The following is a 21,288-nucleotide window of genomic DNA, read 5'->3' on the forward strand; positions in this document are numbered from 1 at the left end:
CAATTTTCCCAGAGAAAGCTTCTGCTGACTGAGGTCATCTGACCGAGCAGAGAAATTGTAGTTCTATAAACAACAAATCCAATTTATTACATTTTTCTCTGATTCAAGATTGGCACCTCTACTCTAAAAGAGGACAAGGAGGCCTTTGCCATTGTGCCCGTCTCCCCTGCCGAGGTGAGAGACCTCGACTTTGCTAATGATGCCAGTAAAGTGCTTGCTTCTATTGCTGGGAAGCTGGAAAAAGGCACCATCACGCAGAACGAGAGGAGGTACTAACAGGCCTGCAGGCAGCACAGATTCTTGAGCTGGCTGTTTCTCATCGTTTTGGCCTTCTCTCCTTTGGGGATCAGAGCGGTCACGAAGCTTCTGGAGGACTTGGTGTTTTTTGTGGTGGATATTCCCAACAGTGGCCAGGATGTTCTGGAGATCATGGTCAACAAACCCAACAGGGAGCGTCAGAAGCTCATGAGGGAACAGAATATTCTCAAACAGGTCAGTCTACATCGGGATTCAAACCGACACCGTTTTCAGCCTTATAATGCCACTTTCTCCACATCCCTGGTTTTAGATCTTCAAGCTGCTGCAGGCGCCCTTCACAGACAGTGGGGACGGACCCATGCTGAGACTGGAGGAGCTGGCCGACCAGCGCCATGCCCCCTTCCGACACATCTGCCGACTGTGTTACCGCGTTTTGCGTCACTCTCAGCAGGACTACCGTAAAAATCAGGTACGGGCGGAGAGGTCAAGCACCAGCACAGAGAGCAAATGTACCACTGAATGTACCACCGCGGCTGGTGGGAAAAGGTGCATATGTGCCCCTAATGGTTACTGAAATGGACTTTCACTCTATTAACACTTGGCCAGAAATGGTGTAATTGACTTTCCTGTGCACAGTTGTCAGGTTTGCAGCAAAAATGACGTACAAAGGTTGTTTGTGAATGTCAGATACAGCATTCTCGTTTCTCTGAAATGAATTGAATGCGTTTCTGGAAAACTCTTAAGGCATACTTGTTAGATGGCTCATTTAATTACAGCAAGGGAGAAGGCTGCCATTGTGAGTGCACTGTGAGATCCACAGATGGCCTCTCATCAGGCACTGTTAAGTCATTCCCACGAATCTAACAAGATTGAGGAGAAACAGGCGGCACTGTCAGAGGCATATGTCCTTTTTCCTTCACTTGCGTCTGTCATTTTGCTTTCATTACCATACTTCTCTGTTTCCGCCAGGAATATATAGCCAAACAGTTCCGCTTCATGCAGAAGCAGATCGGCTATGACGTGCTGGCCGAGGACACAATCACAGCTCTGCTCCACAACAACCGAAAGCTGCTGGAGAAGCACATCACGGCCGCTGAGATCGACACCTTCGTCAGCCTGGTTCGCAAGAACCGCGAGCCTAGGTGTGTGCATGCGAGCCACAATTTGGTGATCAAAAATAGAACCGGTCCTGTGAGTCGCACCTGATGCACTGACTGGAAGCATGAGTTCCTGGTTTGAACCTGAGGGAATTAAATAATGTGTGTGTGTGCGTGTGCGTGTGCGTGTCCAGGTTCCTGGACTACTTGTCAGACTTGTGCGTGTCGATGAACAAGTCCATCCCCGTGACCCAGGAGCTCATCTGCAATGCAGTGCTGGATCAGGCTAACGCAGACATCCTCATAGAGACTAAGTGAGTGGACGCGAGCGATTGCACTTTTCAATCTACTCAACTCTCCATCAACGATAACCTGGCTTTTCCGATACAACCCGTAACTTTGCAGGCTGGTGCTGTCGAGATTTGAGATCGAGGGAGCGCCGCTCGGAGAAAACTCACTGGAGTCGGAGGAGGACGAGGAGGAGGTGTGGCTGTTCTGGAAGGACAATAATAATAAAGAAATCCGCAGTAAAAGCATTCGGGAGCTGGCCCAGGATGCCAAAGAGGGTCAGAAGGAGGACCAGGAAGTGATCGGTTACTACAGGTGGTTACTCTTATGAGGGAGGCTCGAGGTGGAGCTCAGCTAAGGTTTGTGTAACCCAGTTTGGGTTCTCCCGTTTATGCAGATACCAGCTGAACCTGTTTGCCAGGATGTGTTTGGACCGGCAGTACCTGGCAATCAACAAGATTTCCGGCCAGCTGGACGTGGACCTAATCTTGCGCTGCATGTCGGACGAAGACCTGCCCTTTGACCTGCGAGCCTCGTTCTGCCGCATGATGCTGCACATGCATGTGGACCGCGATCCGCAGGAACAAGTCACACCGGTCAAATATGCACGGCTCTGGTCTGAGATCCCCTCTGAGATCGCCATCGACGAGTGAGTTGGCGGAAAAATGCGATGGGATGCCTCTGGAATTTTGGAGATTCAGTTCTTGTGGTTGTATTGTAGCTATGACAACGACGGGACGTCCAAGGACGAGATTAAAGAGCGCTTCTGTCAGACCATGGAGTTTGTCGAGAACTACCTGAGAGACGTTGTCTGTCAGAGTTTCCCGTTCGCAGATAAAGAAAAGAACAAGCTCACGTTTGAGGTCAGCCCGTCGCAGCCGCACTTGTTTTGTTATAGATTTTATTGGCGATGTAAGCCGTGAGCTTCTTTATGGGTTTAGGTGGTGAACCTGGCAAGGAACCTGATTTACTTCGGCTTCTACAACTTCAGTGACCTGCTGAGACTCACCAAGATCCTGCTGGCCATTCTAGACTGCGTCCACGTCGGTACCATTTTCGGTCTCAACAAGCTGGACAAAGAAGATGAGAGTAAAGGTGTGAAGGATGCTGGAGATGGAACCGGCTTGTCTCTGGAGGGAAGCTGATGTCTTATATTTGGACTTCCAGGCAGCAATGTGATGAAGTCCATTCACGGTGTGGGAGAGCTGATGTCCCACGTCGTCCTGAGAGGAGGGGGCTTTCTCCCCATGACTTCAAGCAGCAGCACCAGCAGAGACACAGTTAAAACCCAGACCGAACCCGAGAAACAGGACATTTTGGTCATGGACACCAAGCTGAAGATAATAGAGATCCTGCAGGTATCATGGAAGCGCACAGCACACACGCACCAAAAAATACTTTCACAAAACCCTTTTTTTCTTCCGTCCTGTAGTTCATCTTGAACGTGCGGCTGGACTACAGGATCTCCTGTTTGCTGTCGATATTTAAGAGGGAATTCGACGAGAGCAACTCCCAGACCGAGCTAACTGTGGGCGGAGCCGTGGAAGGGCCGAACAACATGCCAGGTGAGGCTACTGCACAGCTTTGCTTTTACTGACTGAGGATGTTGTTCGAGCGTGTGTGTTTTTTATTCCAGGAGCTTTGGATTTTGAACACATCGAAGAACAGGCAGAAGGCATATTTGGTGGAAGGTAATTCTGGTTTCAGTAAGAAACAGTAAAATATCTGGAAAATAAACATAGTTTTATGTGGATGTGTGCCTTCTGTGTGTGTCCAGTGAAGAAAACACACCACTGGACCTGGATGATCATGGCGGCCGTACCTTTTTGAGGGTCCTGCTCCACTTAACCATGCATGATTATCCACCACTGGTATCTAGAGCGCTCCAGTTGCTCTTCAGGCATTTCAGCCAAAGGCAGGAGGTTTTGCAGGCTTTCAAGCAGGTACCACAAACAGCTGCTTCACGTTTAGGTGCACAAAAGCGGTTGACGCCGCACCAGCCCCGAAACTGGGAAGACGTCAAGAGTTAAATGTTGAGTAATTGTGTGCCGTCTGGATATTCACAGGTCCAGCTGCTCGTCACCAGCCAGGATGTGGAAAATTACAAACAAATCAAGTCGGACCTTGACCAGCTTCGCTCCATCGTGGAGAAGTCCGAACTCTGGGTGTACAAGCGGCAGGGCTCCGAGGAGGGGATGGATGCAGGAGAGCCTGAGCACAAACTGGTGCAGTACCTGGCGCAGCGTTGAAAATTCTGTTTCCACTCAGCGGGGTTTTTACACACGTTCGTCATTTTTCACAATGCTGGTCTCTGGTGTTCACGGCAGGGTGATGCAGTGGGCACAGACAAGACAAAGAAACCCGAAAGCACCAGCAGTTACAATTACAGGGTGGTGAAGGAGGTACAGATTCGAGCAGGCAGTTTTCAAAACACTTTCTCTCACACACCTGACGGCCCTCGCACTCCTTCCCGTCCTCCACCAGATCCTGCTGCGGCTCAGCAAGTTGTGTGTCCAAGAAGGTCTGTCAGGCAGGAAGAGCAAGAAGCAGCAGCAGAGGCTGCTGAGGAACATGGGGGCCCACGCCGTTGTTCTCGAGCTGCTTCAGATCCCATACGAGAAGGTAGCGAGAGATTTCACTCTCTTGCAGCCATGTTTTTCTCCGGCTTTGTTGAAGTATCGCCGACCTTCCCCTCCAGGGAGAAGATTTGCGGATGCAGGACATCATGAAATTAGCCCACCAGTTTCTGCAGAACTTTTGTGCTGGGAACCAGCAGAACCAAGCCCTGCTGCACAAGCATATCAATCTCTTCCTCAACCCCGGGGTGAGTGAATACGTCAGAAGTCCGAGCCGTCCGCCACAGCAGCGGAACCTGATCTTCGGTCCGCGACAGGCTTTTGAACCGTGAGGATTCTAAACGGGCTCTCCGCTCTCTTCCTTCTCAGATTTTGGAAGCCATCACCATGCAGCACATCTTCATGAACAACTTCCAGCTGTGCAGCGAGATAAACGAGCGCGTGGTTCAGCACTTTGTCCACTGCATCGAGACGCACGGGCGCAACGTTCAGTATCTGAAATTCCTTCAGACTATCGTCAAAGCGGAGAACAAGTTCATCAAAAAGTGTCAGGACATCGTCATGGCTGAGGTTGTGCTTTGTTACATGTGTGGACTTTGCTGAACTGCCTGACTGTCCACGTCTGAACAGCTAGGTGTGTGTTTAATTCGACAGCTCGTAAACGCCGGCGAGGACGTTTTGGTCTTCTACAACGACCGCGCCTCCTTCCAGACGCTGGTGCAGATGATGCGATCGGAGCGGGACCGCATGGATGAAAACAGTCCCCTGATGTACCACATCCACCTAGTAGAGCTACTGGCCGTGTGCACGGAGGGCAAGAATGTCTACACAGAGATCAAGTGCAACTCCTTGCTACCTCTAGATGACATCGTGCGGGTGGTGACGCATGAGGACTGTATTCCCGAGGTGAGATACCGCTCGGACAAAGCCCTGATGGACGCCTCTGACAGAGCGTCTGTGTTCAACCGAATCCCAACATTTCAGGTGAAGATCGCTTACATCAACTTCCTAAACCACTGCTATGTCGACACGGAGGTGGAGATGAAAGAGATCTACACCTCCAACCACATGTGGAAACTCTTTGAGAACTTTCTGGTCGACATCTGCCGGGTAAGCATTGCGGCATCCCTGCTTGGCAACGTTGAAACACTCAAAAACCAGGTTCTGAATTCAGCTGCCCTGATGAGTGCAGGTGTGTAACAGCACGAGCGAGCGCAAGCACGCCGACACCATTCTGGAGCGCTACGTGACGGAGACGGTCATGAGCATCGTAACGACGTTCTTCAGCTCGCCATTCTCGGACCAGAGCACCAGCCTGCAGGTGTGTACAAAAGCTCCATGGCTGTGTTTAAAGCTCAGAGTAAATGGGATCCTCGGGCTGAATCCCAGTTTTACCCTTTAGCCCTTTGGTTTTGCGTGTTCATGACGAGCGAAGGATCGTCCCAATTGTCTGTAAGGTTAAGGGAAAAGACAAGAGAAAGCTTTCTTGAAACGAAGAGGTAGAGGAATTTTCCCCACTACATCCACCCCTGGACATGATCGCGTAAACAGGAAAAAGAAAATAAATGTAACTAAACCCAATAATTGATTTTCACAGTGGACACCCATTTTTTTTATCACGTATCAAATCGTTAGCTACTACACGAAAATATTTGTTAGTTGTATTTTAAAATCTGTAGCTAAACATTGCTACACTTATAGCAAATTCACTGCAAATAACCCCAGAACCTTAGCAACTGTCACTGTTGACGACGGGATGTTTGTGACTTCTGCTGACGTAGCAGCCGGCTAGCGACAACGTTTGATGACATAGCGAATTCTTAGGGGTAACCTTATTACTCCTTCCCCTTGCTAATCCGGGTTGAGTGACACAGGTAGACGAAGAAGTTTAAAGGAATTGGTATTCAACCGTATATTAAATTCCCAGTTCTTTCCCCAATTCCAGATTTGCTTTAATTGGAATAAAAGCGACCAGTTATGTTGTATCATTGTATTATACAGTAAAGCATGCATTTGTTTTTTTTTCTTTCACATTTGTGTTTTGTTCCTTTACTGCTTGTATCCTCCTGCAGGCGTCTCTGATGGGAAAGTTATTTCAGGTATTTGCAGCAGCTCAGTTCAGTGGGGAAAGAGCACCGCTGGGTGTTGTAGATTCCTGTTGGGTTTAAGAGGAAGTTCTTTTGTGTGAGAGGTGAAGCTAGTTTCCACTAAGTCGGAGCCAATTGGGGATCAGTTTTTCCTGAATAAATTACATTGAGTCTGTGTGCGTATGTGTGTGTCTGCGTGCATGCATGTGTGGAGTTGCGTGTTGTGTGTGTGTGTGTGTGTGTAGATGTAAAAACCAGTCCAGCGATGAACAAGGTAATTCAGAGTGTGTTTCTTCTTTTTCTTTGCAGACCAGACAGCCTGTCTTTGTTCAGCTATTGCAGGCGATTTTCAGGGTGTACCACTGTAACTGGCTGATCCCAGTTCAGAAGGGCTCTGTAGAGAGCTGCATTAAGGTGCTCTCTGATGTTGGTAAGATCGGCTCTTACATTTTTGTCTACATGCAAAGTGCTTCCAGGACTCTGCTGCCATTTGACCCCCGTGTCTATTAGGATCAAAGGAAGAATAGTCTCCTCAGCATCACCTAACCCCACGTACAGAGGTTCAAATTGAACTGGCATGTGGAATAAATATCAAAAAATATCAGATATTACTAATTAATTCCTTTTCATGGGACTTCAAGAAGGATTCTTTTGAGTTTGTGTCCTTTTTAATAGTTTTTCAAAGGTTAAATCTTTGCAGCTTGATCTGATTTGTCCTATAGTTTTCTTCAAAAAGACAGGCGGAGATTCCAGACCATTATGTCTGGCTATCCTGGCTGTACAGCTAAAAAATCATTAGCGTTGATGATGAGAGAACAGAACCCTTGCTTCTCAATGGACTGTCCACCAACTATCCTTCAAACAGGAGGACAAGAGCTTATTAGTATTTCTTCAACTCTATCCTCATGTAATTTTTAGGAGTTACATATAATTTCCCCCAAGATTTTACTCAGTAAAACAGTAAAATAAAATCTGCAGATAATACAAAGCTAAACTATTTAAGGTCAACCAGTATTTAAAATACCAAGTATGGTCACAAATATTAATATGTGAGCGCACTGTTGTGTGGCGGACAGTCAGTGGTTAGAAATTATGCAGCTACGACAACAAAAGAGAGCGAATTACAGTAAAATTGTCCTGAAATATTTATTCATAGCCAGGAATTTAAGGCGGAAAAAATAGCTCTTATCTGCTCCTCATTTTTGAAAACATGAATCAAGGGCACACATCAGTTTCCTTAGAGATTATATCAAATTCTATTATCTGTTGACAGCCAAAGGTCGAGCAATAGCCATCCCGGTGGACCTGGACAACCAGGTGCACAACCTTTTTGTGAAATCCAACAATATTGTTCAGAAGACGGCCATGAGCTGGAGACTTTCGGCCCGCAATGCTGCCCGCAGGGACTCGATGGTGACTGCCTCACGGGACTACAGGAACATCATAGAGAGACTACAGGTGCAGTGAGAACTACTAGTGTGTGTGTGTGTGTGCTTAGAATGCTTCAACATGTGCTTAAACACTGAAGTACTAAAGAAGTTCAAATGCCTGAACCGTAGGACATCGTGTCAGCACTGGAGGACCGTCTGCGCCCGCTGGTCCAGGCCGAGTTATCGGTCCTGGTGGACGTGCTGCATCGGCCTGAGCTGCTCTTCCCTGAAAACACCGACTCGCGCAAGAAGTGCGAGAGCGGAGGTTTTATCTGCAAGTAAGGAATGACCTGAATGTGAATGATCTAAGCTGTTAACGAGCGCGCCATAAATGAGGCGACTTGCTGTTCCGCGCGCAGGCTGATCAAACATACCAAGCAGCTGCTGGAGGAAAATGAAGAGAGGCTGTGCATCAAAGTCCTGCAAACTCTGCGAGAGATGATGACAAAAGACCGAGGCTATGGAGAGAAGGTAGGAAAAGCTGCAGAGACATGGAGGCGATACCTACATCATGTATTCATGGTACGACCTCGTGCTTTTTATATTGCAGAGGACATACCTGCAGTAATAGAATGTTTATTCCCTGTTTACATGTAAATGTCATCTCCCTCTAGTAACGCTAGACTCATCACAGTATATTTAAATGGGATTTCAGATAAAGTTTAGCATTTTTACTGGAATCTCTCTCCCAATGTTGTCACACAAGCATTCTCATAAAAAACTACTAGTCTTGTCCTGGTTAGAAAAGACTTATCTTGTTCCCTCTATGTGCATGAAGACTTTGTGGGTAACATCCCATCACAATTTCCTTTGGCTAAACATTGACCCCAGTCTCAACACCCTCAACTAACATGTCTCTGACCTCCGCGTTAGCTGCCTCCTCCCTCACCTTGTTATCTAACACACCTAAAACCGTCTCTTCTCTTTCAGCTCAGGGCCTTTGATGATGAAATGGATATGCCCAAGGTCGTTCCTCTTTTCCTTTGATTGACGCCTCTTGTTTCCTTCAGCCGCTGCGCGCCCTGCATGTGCAATGAGACCGCTTCCGTAACTGTGGCGTGGCAGCTGCTCTGGCTGTGTGCTGTAGCAGTAGTCTCAGGAACAGCTGGTAACAGGCAGCAAAGAGCTCCCGCTTTCTCTCCTTCACACCTGCTGGACTGCTTCCTGTTAGAGCAACTGTTGTGAACCCAAACACCCATACTGTAGGGAAATGAGCGCTGTGTGTTGCCCAACACATAGAAAATCTATCTTTTTGTGTATCTATTCATGCATATGATGTAAAAAGAGTGCCCGTTAATCTGATAATTAAGGTAACATTAACATGTCAGTACAAGATTTAAATGATTTGGTTTGTCATTTCATTCCTACAGCAGGCTAGGAGCGGTTTTGTGGGAAATGATTGTTACAAAACAGTAAAATCCTTCCCTTCCCTCCCTTCCCTCTCTTTAGGGCCATCAGGTTCTTTATTGTCTGTGAATGTTTGGCTCCATTCAGGGTGTTTCCCCTGCACTTATTCCGGGCCCCTGTAGGGGGCACTGTGACTGTGTGCATGCCGTTTTATGCACGTGTGTTAATGAGTGCGTGTGTCTGTGGCGGTGTCCTAGTTTTCTGTGTCTGAAAGCTGCACGATTCCTGGGTGCCTGCCAAATCCAGGCTGAAGTTACATAAGAAGCGGGGTTTTTTTTTTTTTTCCTGGAACTCAGCCCCTCTGCTGATGTGTGTGACCTTCAGCAGTAATTGCCAATAAAAGGAGTGGAGGAACAGTTTAGCCGCGTTGCCCTGTGTGCATGCGTGCTAGCGCCTGTGAGAGATGATCCTTACACGCAGCTGTTGGGTTCTGCGTCTCTGCGTCTGCACATGCTCTGCTGACTGTCACCCCTAATGTTATTTTCTGCTTGTTTTGCCCTTTGGACCAATTAAATCGCTGGTAAACAGTCGGTTGACTGACCCAACGCCTCGTCACCTCCTCCCACTAAGATGCAAACACATGCCGACGCTGTTTGCGTAGTTTCTCTGTTCTTGTTGCTATTTTTGAGGAAAGAAGCCAAACTCGGTAATGAAAGAGGAACAGGAAACGTCTGCGTGAATGCCACAGGTCGCCGGGTTGTTACTATCATTTCAGACAGGTTTTTGAAATCGAGATAGCGAGATATTTCTGGCCTCACTCATGTACGCATACCTGACTGCAGCTAAATGTCAGGAGGTGATTAGTAGCTAAATCCATAGCTCTGTGGCTGTCAAGCTTACATAAGAGCCAGAGGGGTTCAGGATACAGTGGTGGGCCTTTACCCTCCATCTTTTCCTATAGACTTGGGTGTGTGTGTGTGTGTGTGTGTGTTGGGGGATCTAGTCAAAGTAGTTATGCAAGCTCTCCGTGCTGGAGTATGTCATGTTCCACCCCTTCACCCCTTTGCTTCTTCTCATGGATTTAGAAGCAGAATGTGAGCATTTTTGGTCACTTTAATCTGCCCACATATAACAAGCAGACGAGCGGTAAACTCTTAAGCTTTTCATTTAGAGACGAGAGAATAGCAGCCTGATTCCAATAAAGCATCAAGATTCCAATATTGATTGCAAACGGGAACATTCTCTCTAAGCTCCCACATGTGGATCTATTTCCAAAATGACCGCACAAGTGTTCTGAGGGGTTTGCCGTTGGGAGTTTCCAAGTGGGCCCCTCTCCCTCTTACACTCCTCAGGACCTGCTGCTGAATTTACACCCACCATCATAGTTGGACCAGAAATTAAAACTCAAATCAGGGGGATAAAATTTGCAGATTTACTAATCTTAAAAAGTATTATTACATGGGGTTGATAGAAATTCTAAGCAGTCTTTCTAATAAAAACAGCCCAGCACTTTAGCATTGATAGCATGTAGTATATATGCAGTACATGTGCTATACACACACACCCACACCCACCCACCCACACACACACACATATATATATATATATATATATATATATATATATATATATATATATATATATATATTATATTGTATAAAAGCAGAGAAGCACTTCTTCCATTATTGTGGTATTGACTTTGACTCAGAGAGAGCGAGCTATACTTGTGTTCTTCATTTTCGCCATCTCTCTCCTTGTCTTGCCCTGCTTGGGTCCCTGCCCCTCTTTGCTGACAGATGGCTGCTGTGGGCTGCTCTCTGTCACTAGTTTAGTGGTCTGGTTCCTTTTGGAGTGGTTACGTAACTCTCACCCCGTGTCCTCCCCTCCCCTCCCCTCCCCTCACCTGCCTCCCACCGTGTTTTTATATAACATTTGATATCGAGTGACCTTTCATCAGCTTTCTTTCCTGTTTTTTCCTCAGACATGTGTCTGGCGGGGATGAGGCCAGGCAGTATTGTAGAGGTGAAACGTTTTACAGTCTTCATTTAAGTATTTTTGTGTATTGGCTGGTAATGGTAATTTACCATTAGGATCTTTTCGGTGTCTGTTTAGTCTGTGGATCGATGGTGGCTCCTGCTGGGATGCGATGTCACTGATGGCTGAGCTCAGCCAGGCCTCATGGGTGAAAGTCTGGGCCTGCATGGCCCCATTCCCTAAAACTGATTGCAGAGCTGTGCACGCTTGATTTTGTTCTAGAACAGAAAATATCTGACCTTTCGCCTACAAACGCCTACTTTGGGGAACTCCACGAGTCCAGCTGATGTTTTTTACTGGAGGGGGTTTTAATGAGGAGACACAGAATCTTCATCCAGGGCAGGTTTCTTCAGTGCTGGGAGGAAGTGCACTCTCTCATCATAGAGGCTGAAACACAGTCTTTTACTCAGGCTCAGTAAAAACATCTGGATCCAAGGGAGACTCTTTGGTGCCCAGTCAGTCATTGGACCTCCCTGACATCAGGAAACTCCTCTGACATGCTTATTTACTGTAGCTGAAATGATGGTTTGCTTAACATCAAACAAGTGCAAATGCTGGAAACATGTCATCGTGTTAAGCTAAGCTAGCACGGTGCTTCGATTACGTCGCCTATGAGACCGACAATACAGTATGTTAGAAAATCAGACAAATGACACTTTTCTTCGGTCGCCACAGGTGGTCAAAACTGCACACAGCGCCCATCTCCCCCCTCTAATGCCTCCCTGCTTTCCAGATCTTTGCATAGATGCTAATCGCTGCTGGACATGATGTGATTATTAGCCTGAAAGCAAATGCTTGTCTCATCTTTGCTGCATGAATACTAAGCCTGCGTGCCTATCTGTCAGACCACTGTGCTCACTCTCCTCACTGCATCCAGCAGCTGGATCAGAACCAGCCCGAGAAACTGTTGGAGGACCAGAAGAGGGTAGGTACTCACGGCATGCATGGCGACTAACAACGCTCTCACACTTGGGACAATCGCTTAAAGCAGGTGGGGATAGTTCATCAATCCAAAAATCGTCTCAATCATCAAGGTGGCGTGATAAATATATATATATTTTTTCCATATAGCGATATTCCGAATGCCACCCACGCACACTGATCATGACCCGTGGCAGTGGGGCTTACATAACTCCCCTGTTGTCAAGGACCACCCACATGACAGCGGTTAGCACATAATCACACATAAACACACATACAAAATAAGCCCCCTCTCTCTCATTTCCTCCACTCTGTCCCCTTGGGAGCTTCATCAGGTAGCTATCTGCTGTGGTTGCCATAGCGACGACAGAATCGTGCTGCTGACTTCTCCACAGCGGATGAGTCACAGTGTGGGAGGGCCGGGCCCGGGTCTGTCCTTGTGGAAACCGCCGCCTCACACCGACAATCGCTGCGCAGGGTCACCGGCGCTGATGATAGCGGCGTCTATCAGGAGGGTGGCTCACGGAACGAACTTGGTGGGGGTGGGGGGGGTTTATTTACTCATTTAGATGCTCTTCGGTGTTTGAAAGGCGAAGCGGTTTGCGCAAAGTTAACATCTGTGCCACATCAGTGATGATGCTGCCCTGTTATACAACACCGCCTCTGACGTCACGCCTTCCCTTTCTCCTTCCTCTCATAGGGCGAGGCGCTCAGACAGATTCTGGTGAACCGTTACTATGGCAACTTCCACCGGAGCGGCGGACGCAGGGACAGCCTGACATTTGCCAACGGCCCGCTCAGTCCGATCGGGCCTGGCAAAAGCCAATCAGGTGGGACGCCACTGCAGCCGGTTTTCAGGAGTTTGCAGTCAATGATAAGTTCAGCGGCAAGAGGGATGAGTGTATTTAGGCGATGGCACATGCTTAGAGGTTGCAACATCTTTTTTCTAGCCAACGTGTCTGTGACGCATTGATTCTGGTTGTTGGCTAAAGTTGTCTGTGCACACAAAGGAAGAGTATGGAAATATCTTTATGATTATTGTTATGTAACATCTGGGACTGTCTGGCCCTCAGCTTTGTTCTCGCCTTGAATCTCCACTGCGAGCTGCCCTTTATGCATCCAGATTACGAGATTCTTGTCGCCTGTTGATAACGAGATCACTGAGTTACCAGCTGCAGTCAAAATACCAACGCACAGCAGTGATTCTCCCATCGGAGGCCTTCATTCGGAAAATCCATGGTCGGTGATAAGACGCCATTTAATCAGCCACACACAGATTTCTGGGAGCGCGCTGGTGCCGACAGTATGCACAGCGTGTCTGTGTTGCATTTAAAATCAGTGCTGCCATATTGACCTAGTAACCAGAATGTTGTGTCAGCTGCTGTAACGCAAATGTGTCAGCGAGCGGAGCCAAGAACAGAGTGACTAATTCACGCCGGTTCCTGGTTACCCATCTCGCCCATGCGCTCCGACAAGATGGCGATCCTCCAGGCAGCAGGAAGTGGACCCCCTCCAATATGTGATTTGTGGTGTTGCTAAGTAACGAGCTGCGACTTCCTGTGAAAACAACCTTTGCACCTGTTGTGCAGGACCAGGTGCAGAATTCTATATGCACCCTGAAGATGAGGCGCGAGGGGGAGGGGAAGGGGCCGCGGATTGTGCAGCATTTGCACATCTCTTTGCTAAATTATTCACCTATTAACCAGCTAAACTTGAAAGAAAATGCACGTGTGTTAATGCAATTCTTGTTTATTTTTTCAGGTTTTTTATACTCCAACAAAGCCTGAATATTAACATTGCGTTCTTTTGGAGATACTCTTATTGAATATCCTCAAAAACTCACTGAAATACAAATAGCAGCCTTTAAAAGATATCTTTGTGATTCAATTTTAATTAAGTCAAAGGGAAACCACAAATGATCAAAGAAACAGATTTTTTTCTTAGTGTTTTGGTGGCTAAGAGGTTAAAGGTCAAATTTAGTGTTGAACCATCAAATAGCAATTGAAGATCTAACACAATCCGCTCTGATTTGGATGGATATTATTGGGGAATCATGCTGATGGACATTTTATATGAAGAGCCACTTATAGAAGAACTTTGTCTTTATACGTTTAGGGAAATTGTTGATTAAATTAAAAATCTTTCATCACTTTGGAATGAATTAAAGTAGCTCCTGCCTCATTTTCCAGGCTTGGGGGGTCCTGGGGCCTTGAGCCGTGGGGAGATGAGCCTGGCGGAGGTTCAGTGTCACTTGGACAAGGAGGGAGCCTCGGACCTGGTGATCGATCTCATCATGAACACCACAAGCGACCGAGTCTTCCAAGAAAGCATCCTGCTGGCTATCGCACTGCTCGAAGGTGGAAACACAACCATCCAGGTCAGAAGGTGCTATCAGCCTCTGAATATCTTCTCCCACTTCTCCTAGTATGAATCACTGCATTAAATGCAGAGCGGTATAACCCTCTCCAGCCTTTACCTTCCTGGCACAAATCATCTACAGGGTGTGTCCATTATCTTTGTAAATGAGCTGCTTATCCTGCTGCGCACAATCAGCTACAAATGGGTAAAAAGGACACACTGTGTCCTGCCTGGGTGGAAGATCTCATTACTGGAGGATCTGCAGGATGTGGGTCAGTGTGCCGCCACAGTTGCTTCGTTCATTACAATGGCAGCATTTTTGCACAGTATGTGAAGCTGTATCATTTAACCAAAGGCCCGGGCAGCCGCTAATTATGCCAGGAGTAGATTAATGTAAAGAAATGTTCGAATTTCTTCCGCTGCAGACCGTTATTAGGTGATGTCAATAAATAATCCAGTTTTGTTTTTAAGCCCTTGGCCTCTCAATCTCCATCTGGCTCTCTCCGATGATCAATTTTTGGCCTGTGTGTCTGTTCCTCTGTCTGTTGCTCTCCTCTTTCCATCTGTCCTTCTGTCTATGTGCACGCTGTTATGTAAGCACGTGGCTTGCATAATCGGGTTACTGTGCGACTGTGGCGGAGATAATGCTTCGGCTTCCCACGGCTGCAGCAGAGCCCCCATCACGTGATCCGGCTGCGTTACATAAGGCCTGTGTGAATGAACAATGAGGAATGTCTCAGCCTTTAAAACATTCCAGCCACTCTCCCACTCCCTCGCGCGCGATCTAGCCGCTCCAAACTGGGTCATGCTGGGCCTCCGGAACTGGGGCAGTGGGGAGAGAGGGCGGAGGGATGAAGGGGAACACAGAGGGGATTTAGAGAGAAACCTGAGCTCGTTCTTTGAAGGGGTGCACGGCTCTGTTTGAAAAGGAATTGAACACGTTGTGCAAATATTTGCATTTTTGTGAATTACTGTATAATCTGGCAGATTAAACCCTCGCCCTCATCACAAACATCTGTCCGATGTGTTACTTAAAACAAAACCAAAAGAAGAAAAAACAGCGAGGTTGAAAGGTGGAACATATAATTCATGGCTTTTTCATTTTTTTAATGTATGCCTCTAATGTCTTTACTGGTTTGTTTCTGCATTCCACGGAGGGAAGGTTCCAAAGTCAAGGTCAGGGAGTGCAAATACCCCCATTGGCGTGTACAAGTCACCTCTTCCTCTTGTTGGGAATCTGCCACGTCTGCCTGAAACGCTCCTTTGTTAAAACTTGTAACTGTGCCCTGTATGTTGAGCTGGACAAAAGGTAACAAAGTATTAAATCTAAGTAGTGCAAAGATTTTGTGACATTAGAAAGTAAAGTTGACAAAATTAAAATGATCATCATGTAAACCCCCTCCAAATTTGGATTTACCCAGTAATAAGGGCTCAACCTGGACATTAGAAGCCATGACGTGAGATCATTAGCTGCACTGAAGGCTACACAATACCTGTTGGCTTTAATCAGACTTTGACAAGCACAGCACCTGTTGCTTTGTGGGTATCTTCTTCTCGTGTGGCAGTTAAATATTTACTCATGACCTACATAGCATACAAGGAATAAACTGTGCATTATCTCAGCATTTTACGCACAGACTCATGCACTCTTTCCTGCAATTTGCTTGCATATATGGCACAGAAACACTGCCAGGCCCCTGTGGCAGCTCCAAGGGCCCGGCTCCGGCAGCTGTCGACATTCTGTCACGGCGAGGAGACATTTCACTTCCCGGCCTCGCGGTGCGTCCCTGCTTTTTCCCATTTGCCAAGCCCGTTTTCAGCTGGGACAAGTTACAAGAATGGGGCATGATTTGAAGCAAGCGAATGAGGGGGAGAAAGGGTCTTGAAGGAGCGCAGGGCTGCAGCACCATTTGGATTTCGCGTGGTGCCGCCTGACACGAGGAGGGAGGGCGAGAGGGAAAAGGAGCACGAGTATAAATAGCAGTTACATAACATCCCTTTGTTGATGCCAAGTGGCTGAGCGGAAAGGGAGAAAAGAAAGTGCACTGACCTTGTTTTTCAGCATTGTCCGCCCCCACCTGACGCTCTGTATCATTCCTCTAAGGGGTTGTCTCCATGGATACAGACGAGATCCATGTTTACCCAACACTACAGGGGGGGTCCCTAAGATTCTGGTTCCTCTCCTTTGTTTCTCTCACTCCTCCATTCTTCCTTGTTACTACCGCTGCCTTCTGTCCTCAAGCAGGATGCTTGACTTCATCTGTGGAGTGCCTCCATCTTTCTTACTCAGGTGAAACCGGGTCTACTTCAGTGTTTGAACTCATATGCAAGCTTTCCCCATCAACTAAGTATTCAGTTAATTGGGTTTTTCCCCTCCCCTAATCAAAACATTCAACTAACTCCTGTAAATTGGACAGTTCAGCCCTATGTATAGGGCATGTGTGTGTGTGTGTGTGTGTGTGGGCGGGGGGGCATTGTGGTCTTGCATTATGGGCCAGACTGTATCCTCAGACTGCATCTTTAACTGGGGATGTCCTAGAAATCAAAACAATATTAATAAAGCGTTAAGCAGAGGGAAACGAGCGTGACTGCACAGGAATGAAATTGGCAACCCCGGAGTTTCAGACAGAGTACTGTACGTGGGCGCGTCCGCTCAAAACCGGCATGTGCCTCTGCCGGAGACTGCTGACCCAGTTTCATGAGTGTCAAAGTCAGTGTCTCTGTGTGCGTGCGTGTGAGTGCGTTTGTGGGTTGGCGTGCTTTTGAGAGTTATGTAATGACAAAGGGTGGGGAGAGTGTGATAAGTGCTTTTCTTTCTTTTTGCTGGTCAGATCAATGTGTTATCTCACACTCCCCCTCCCCGCCCAACAAAATGCACACACGCGTGCACAAGGACACCCTCGTCGTGCGCAAAAAAGCTTTTAGCCTGCAGCTAATCGCCGCTCTGCACTCTCCAGTCATCAAGTTGTTTACTGCCCTGTGGCCTCACAGCACACGCACACACGCGGACTTGTGCACACACACGCACGCACGTGCGCGAGTTTGTCATCGGAGTGTGTACGTGCCGGATTGCTGCAGCTCAGTGGTGGACGGCTGGGGTGGGGCCTGTAAAGACTCTGGAATCTGCCTCAGGGCACCAGCACTCAGTCAGGTCATGTTTCATTCTCTCCTTTTTGTTACCGTGTCCAAACTCTCTCTGACTTCCGAATATGCCTGTCACTAACTGTCAATTACCTTGCGGTACTGTTCTGTGGTGTATGGAGCCCTGAATTCTAATGCCTGAAAGCGCAGATCTCGTCCTTGCAGAAGAACAGACGGAGCTTGATTTATCTGTTTCGATGAATATCTTGCTTGTGACTATCACATTTTCTTCCCCTATAGCCCAGTTTTGTATTAAACCCAGAAAGACAGATGATTATGTAACAAACATTGACAACTGGCCTAGATGATGGTAACACCCCCCCCCTCCCGTCTTTTGCCTGTAGCTCTTTCTCTCCCCGACTCCCCGCCATTTCAGCTTCCCTCTCTGTAGAAGTAGGCCACACTTCGCCCTCCCGTGTCATTTTTCACCCCGTACGTGTGGCTCAACTGCTTCTGGCGGCCGAATCCTTTCCATAGGCTGAAGCAGATAACAGCTCTTACATAACCAAAACAACAGCCGCAAGGATCAGGACACGGTGTGCTCGCAGCCTCGAAAGTGCTCCAATTCTACATGACCCCATTCCCCCACAACAAGCCCTGTCTGATTAAACCCTTCTGAAAAAAAAGCAGTGGTATGATTGTGTTAAAATGATCTTAAGTATAAAATCTTTTAAATAAATTTTATGCAGGCAGTTTGCAGGCACATCGCTAACGTGTGGCATGTGTCATTGGAACAAATGCTGCTCCCGAGTTGAATAAGGAATTTTGGCTATTTTGTTGGAATTTTGTGTCATTTGTAAATAAATGATGGTGGGAATTGGCTCGTTATAAATGGCAAAAATCGCGTCTTTCATTTGAGTGACACAATTAGCCCTCAAAATAGAAACCTTTTTGTTCCAGCGGTCATTCTTTTGTCGCCTGACTGAAGACAAGAAGTCAGAGAAGTTCTTCCGGGTCTTCTACGACCGTATGAAGCTGGCTCAGCTGGAGATCAAAGCCACTGTGACGGTAAACACCAGCGATTTAGGAAACAGGAAGCGAGAAGATGACAACCAGGACAAAGATGGCCCTGTTCGTAAAAAAGGTCAGCGGTCATCTGCTATGATCTGATCTAAGGCTGGTTGCATACGTAATTAATTAATTACCAACTCTACATTTGCCTGGGATTGTTCCTGGCCCCCTGTTAGTTGGTGTTTATCCATTTGTTGACATTAGAGAATTACTTAATGTTGGATCATTTCTCCGTTCAGCCAGAGAATCTTCTGTGGTCATGACGGAGGATGTGCGAGAACAGCTGTTAGAAGCCTCCTCTGCCACCAAGAAAGCCTTCAACTCTTATCGGCGTGAAGCAGACCCCGAGGACCACTTCAACGTAGTGGACGGCCAGTCCAGCGCGGGAGACAAGAACCAGGATGAAGGAGAAATGAGCTTTGTTATCGTCATCATGCAGCCGATCCTTCGCTTCCTTCAGCTGCTGTGTGAGAACCACAACCGGGATCTGCAGGTGGGAAAAGTCTCCGGCTTTGTAGTAATCCAATGGCACATGATGATCAAAGCCCCTCGGCCCTTTTGGAAGCTCAAAGTCCCTCCAGAATCTAAAACATCACCAAAATTTAAGAAGCTCTTCTTTCATCGATTGTCAACATATCTTGAGAATTTCTTTAACATCTCTTCTTAACTTTTAAAATTATTTTCCTGGTGGACAGAAAGGACGCATTCCAACATTCCAGTCACATTCCAACATTGGCCACATTCCAGTCACATTTCATTGCACCAAATCCTGTTTTCTTTACCTTTTACCTCACCAGAACTTCCTCCGCTGTCAAAATAACAAGAACAACTACAACCTTGTGTGCGAGACCCTTCAGTTCTTGGACTGTATCTGTGGCAGCACCACGGGGGGCCTCGGCCTACTGGGCCTTTACATCAATGAGAAGAATGTGGCCCTCATTAACCAAACCCTGGAGAGTCTGACAGAGTACTGTCAGGGTCCCTGCCATGAAAACCAGGTACAAAAATACTGCAGGGGAACAGTTTCAAATGTATTATTTTGTGCCTTTTAAAGCATTTTTGTTGGTCTCGTGCAGAATTGTATCGCCACCCATGAGTCCAATGGAATTGACATTATCATCGCCCTGATTCTTAACGACATCAACCCACTTGGGAAGAAGCGAATGGACCTGGTGCTGGAGCTGAAGGTGAGTGGAAGACAAAGCTCCACCTTTGCGTAAAGCTGAGGAAACAGCCGCACCTGGGCTTTGGATTTGGCCCAGACAGAATAATAGCTTTCTCAGCAGGAGGCATTCTACCTATCTGGTGTAAGACTGTCATCGGCCTGAGCTGAACTATTTTATTTCCTTCTCCGTCGGGCTTGAGTCTGCTTTGCGTGGATTCAATAACAGCCATTCTTTCCTTTTCACCTGTTCAGAACAATGCGTCCAAGCTGCTGCTGGCAATCATGGAGAGTCGACATGACAGTGAGAATGCAGAGAGGATCCTGTATAATATGAGACCCAAAGAGCTGGTGAAGATAGTTTTTATTGTTCATTTTTCTTTATGCACTCACTTCTTTGTGGTGGCCTCCACCGATCGGTTTCACTGTAATGTCTCATTGTAGCTTGTGTGTCTGTGCTGGTCCAGGTGGAGGTGATAAAGAAGGCTTACTTACAGGGAGAGGTGGAGATCGAGGACACAAAAGAGGAGGAAGAGAATGAAGAGGAAGATCATGACGCTGCTTCTCCCCGAAACGTTGGACACAACATCTATATTTTAGCTCACCAGGTCTTCTCTCTGTTTCTGGACCATGTTTCAGATTCATTAACCCGGTAAATAGATGTTAATGCGTGCTTGTTCGTGCACAGTTGGCGCGTCACAATAAGGAGCTGGCGGTGATGTTAAAGCCAGGCGTGGCCGTTGGGGAGGGAGATGAGGCCCTGGAGTGTTACGCCAAACACACCGCTCAGATCGAGGTCACAATACACAGATCCATAGAACTACAACAAAAAGGATGATGTTTGAGGGAAGAACTCAAAGAAAATGCGGCCCAATGTTGAATGTCGGCTATGCCTCACTGTACAGATTGTGCGTCAGGACCGTACCATGGAGGAGATCGTGTTCCCAGTGCCAAACATCTGCGAGTTCCTGACCACCGAATCCAAGCTGCGCGTCTACTATACCACAGAGAGAGATGAGCAGGGCAGCAAGATCAACGACTTCTTCTTGCGAGCGGAAGACCTCTTTAATGAGATGAACTGGCAGAAGAAGCTCAGAGGTAAAAATCCAGTGTTTGAGTGGACGGGGATGATTGGTTTTGGTACGTCCCATCCCAAAACTGACTCCCTGAAGTAATGGTTCAGGCCAGAGGAGAGATCTTGATTGAATGCAGCCATTGATCATCAAAGGGAGTCCTCAATGCTTCGTTTCAGGCCCACTTGTTGTTGCACTCGTGTTGTCAAGAGATTCTTAGCAATGTTGCGATGACATTCAGATAAGTTTTTCTTTTAAACCTGAGCTGCACGGCAAGACCTTTTGCTCAGTTTTAATACTGCGACACAGTTAGATGCTGAACGTCATCCTGCTGTGGTTATTGCACGCAGCTGGAACCTCTTTTTACAGAGTTTGCTCATCAAGTTTCCTCCAGCAGCACTGAGGAACGCTGCTTCAGTGGAAACTCTGAGAGTGGTTGTGTGACTTATTCCTCCCAGTGACAAACTGGGCCGAACTCGGTTGGACATCAAATATTCCCAAACAT

General features: G+C 47.2%; 1 protein-coding gene across 5 annotated transcripts in view; it reads left to right on the forward strand.

Moving 5' to 3' along the window:
* Positions 1–21,288, forward strand: part of itpr1a (inositol 1,4,5-trisphosphate receptor, type 1a) — a 45,221-nt gene that overhangs the window by 13,031 nt on the left and 10,902 nt on the right. Inside the window, exons 14-51 of one of the 5 annotated variants that reach the window (XM_057031189.1) lie at positions 109–269; positions 351–492; positions 569–727; positions 1,228–1,400; positions 1,550–1,669; positions 1,761–1,958; positions 2,041–2,292; positions 2,365–2,506; positions 2,585–2,738; positions 2,811–3,001; positions 3,076–3,208; positions 3,280–3,334; positions 3,421–3,586; positions 3,710–3,868; positions 3,971–4,045; positions 4,128–4,265; positions 4,342–4,467; positions 4,589–4,789; positions 4,874–5,125; positions 5,204–5,329; positions 5,412–5,540; positions 6,292–6,318; positions 6,616–6,736; positions 7,580–7,764; positions 7,866–8,014; positions 8,096–8,207; positions 8,667–8,702; positions 11,995–12,042; positions 12,739–12,868; positions 14,228–14,415; positions 18,438–18,621; positions 18,788–19,041; positions 19,346–19,546; positions 19,625–19,735; positions 19,966–20,061; positions 20,178–20,318; positions 20,399–20,506; positions 20,616–20,808. In XM_057031189.1, the coding sequence (XP_056887169.1) occupies positions 109–269; positions 351–492; positions 569–727; positions 1,228–1,400; positions 1,550–1,669; positions 1,761–1,958; positions 2,041–2,292; positions 2,365–2,506; positions 2,585–2,738; positions 2,811–3,001; positions 3,076–3,208; positions 3,280–3,334; positions 3,421–3,586; positions 3,710–3,868; positions 3,971–4,045; positions 4,128–4,265; positions 4,342–4,467; positions 4,589–4,789; positions 4,874–5,125; positions 5,204–5,329; positions 5,412–5,540; positions 6,292–6,318; positions 6,616–6,736; positions 7,580–7,764; positions 7,866–8,014; positions 8,096–8,207; positions 8,667–8,702; positions 11,995–12,042; positions 12,739–12,868; positions 14,228–14,415; positions 18,438–18,621; positions 18,788–19,041; positions 19,346–19,546; positions 19,625–19,735; positions 19,966–20,061; positions 20,178–20,318; positions 20,399–20,506; positions 20,616–20,808 (5,536 nt within the window). The remainder of the gene's footprint in view (positions 1–108; positions 270–350; positions 493–568; positions 728–1,227; positions 1,401–1,549; positions 1,670–1,760; positions 1,959–2,040; positions 2,293–2,364; positions 2,507–2,584; positions 2,739–2,810; positions 3,002–3,075; positions 3,209–3,279; positions 3,335–3,420; positions 3,587–3,709; positions 3,869–3,970; positions 4,046–4,127; positions 4,266–4,341; positions 4,468–4,588; positions 4,790–4,873; positions 5,126–5,203; positions 5,330–5,411; positions 5,541–6,291; positions 6,319–6,615; positions 6,737–7,579; positions 7,765–7,865; positions 8,015–8,095; positions 8,208–8,666; positions 8,703–11,994; positions 12,043–12,738; positions 12,869–14,227; positions 14,416–18,437; positions 18,622–18,787; positions 19,042–19,345; positions 19,547–19,624; positions 19,736–19,965; positions 20,062–20,177; positions 20,319–20,398; positions 20,507–20,615; positions 20,809–21,288) is intronic. The other 4 variants (XM_057031190.1, XM_057031191.1, XM_057031192.1 and 1 more) reach the window with 4 other exon arrangements.

The sequence above is a fragment of the Takifugu flavidus genome, chromosome 4 (genome assembly GCF_003711565.1).
Source record: "Takifugu flavidus isolate HTHZ2018 chromosome 4, ASM371156v2, whole genome shotgun sequence".
Classification (NCBI taxonomy): domain Eukaryota; kingdom Metazoa; phylum Chordata; class Actinopteri; order Tetraodontiformes; family Tetraodontidae; genus Takifugu; species Takifugu flavidus.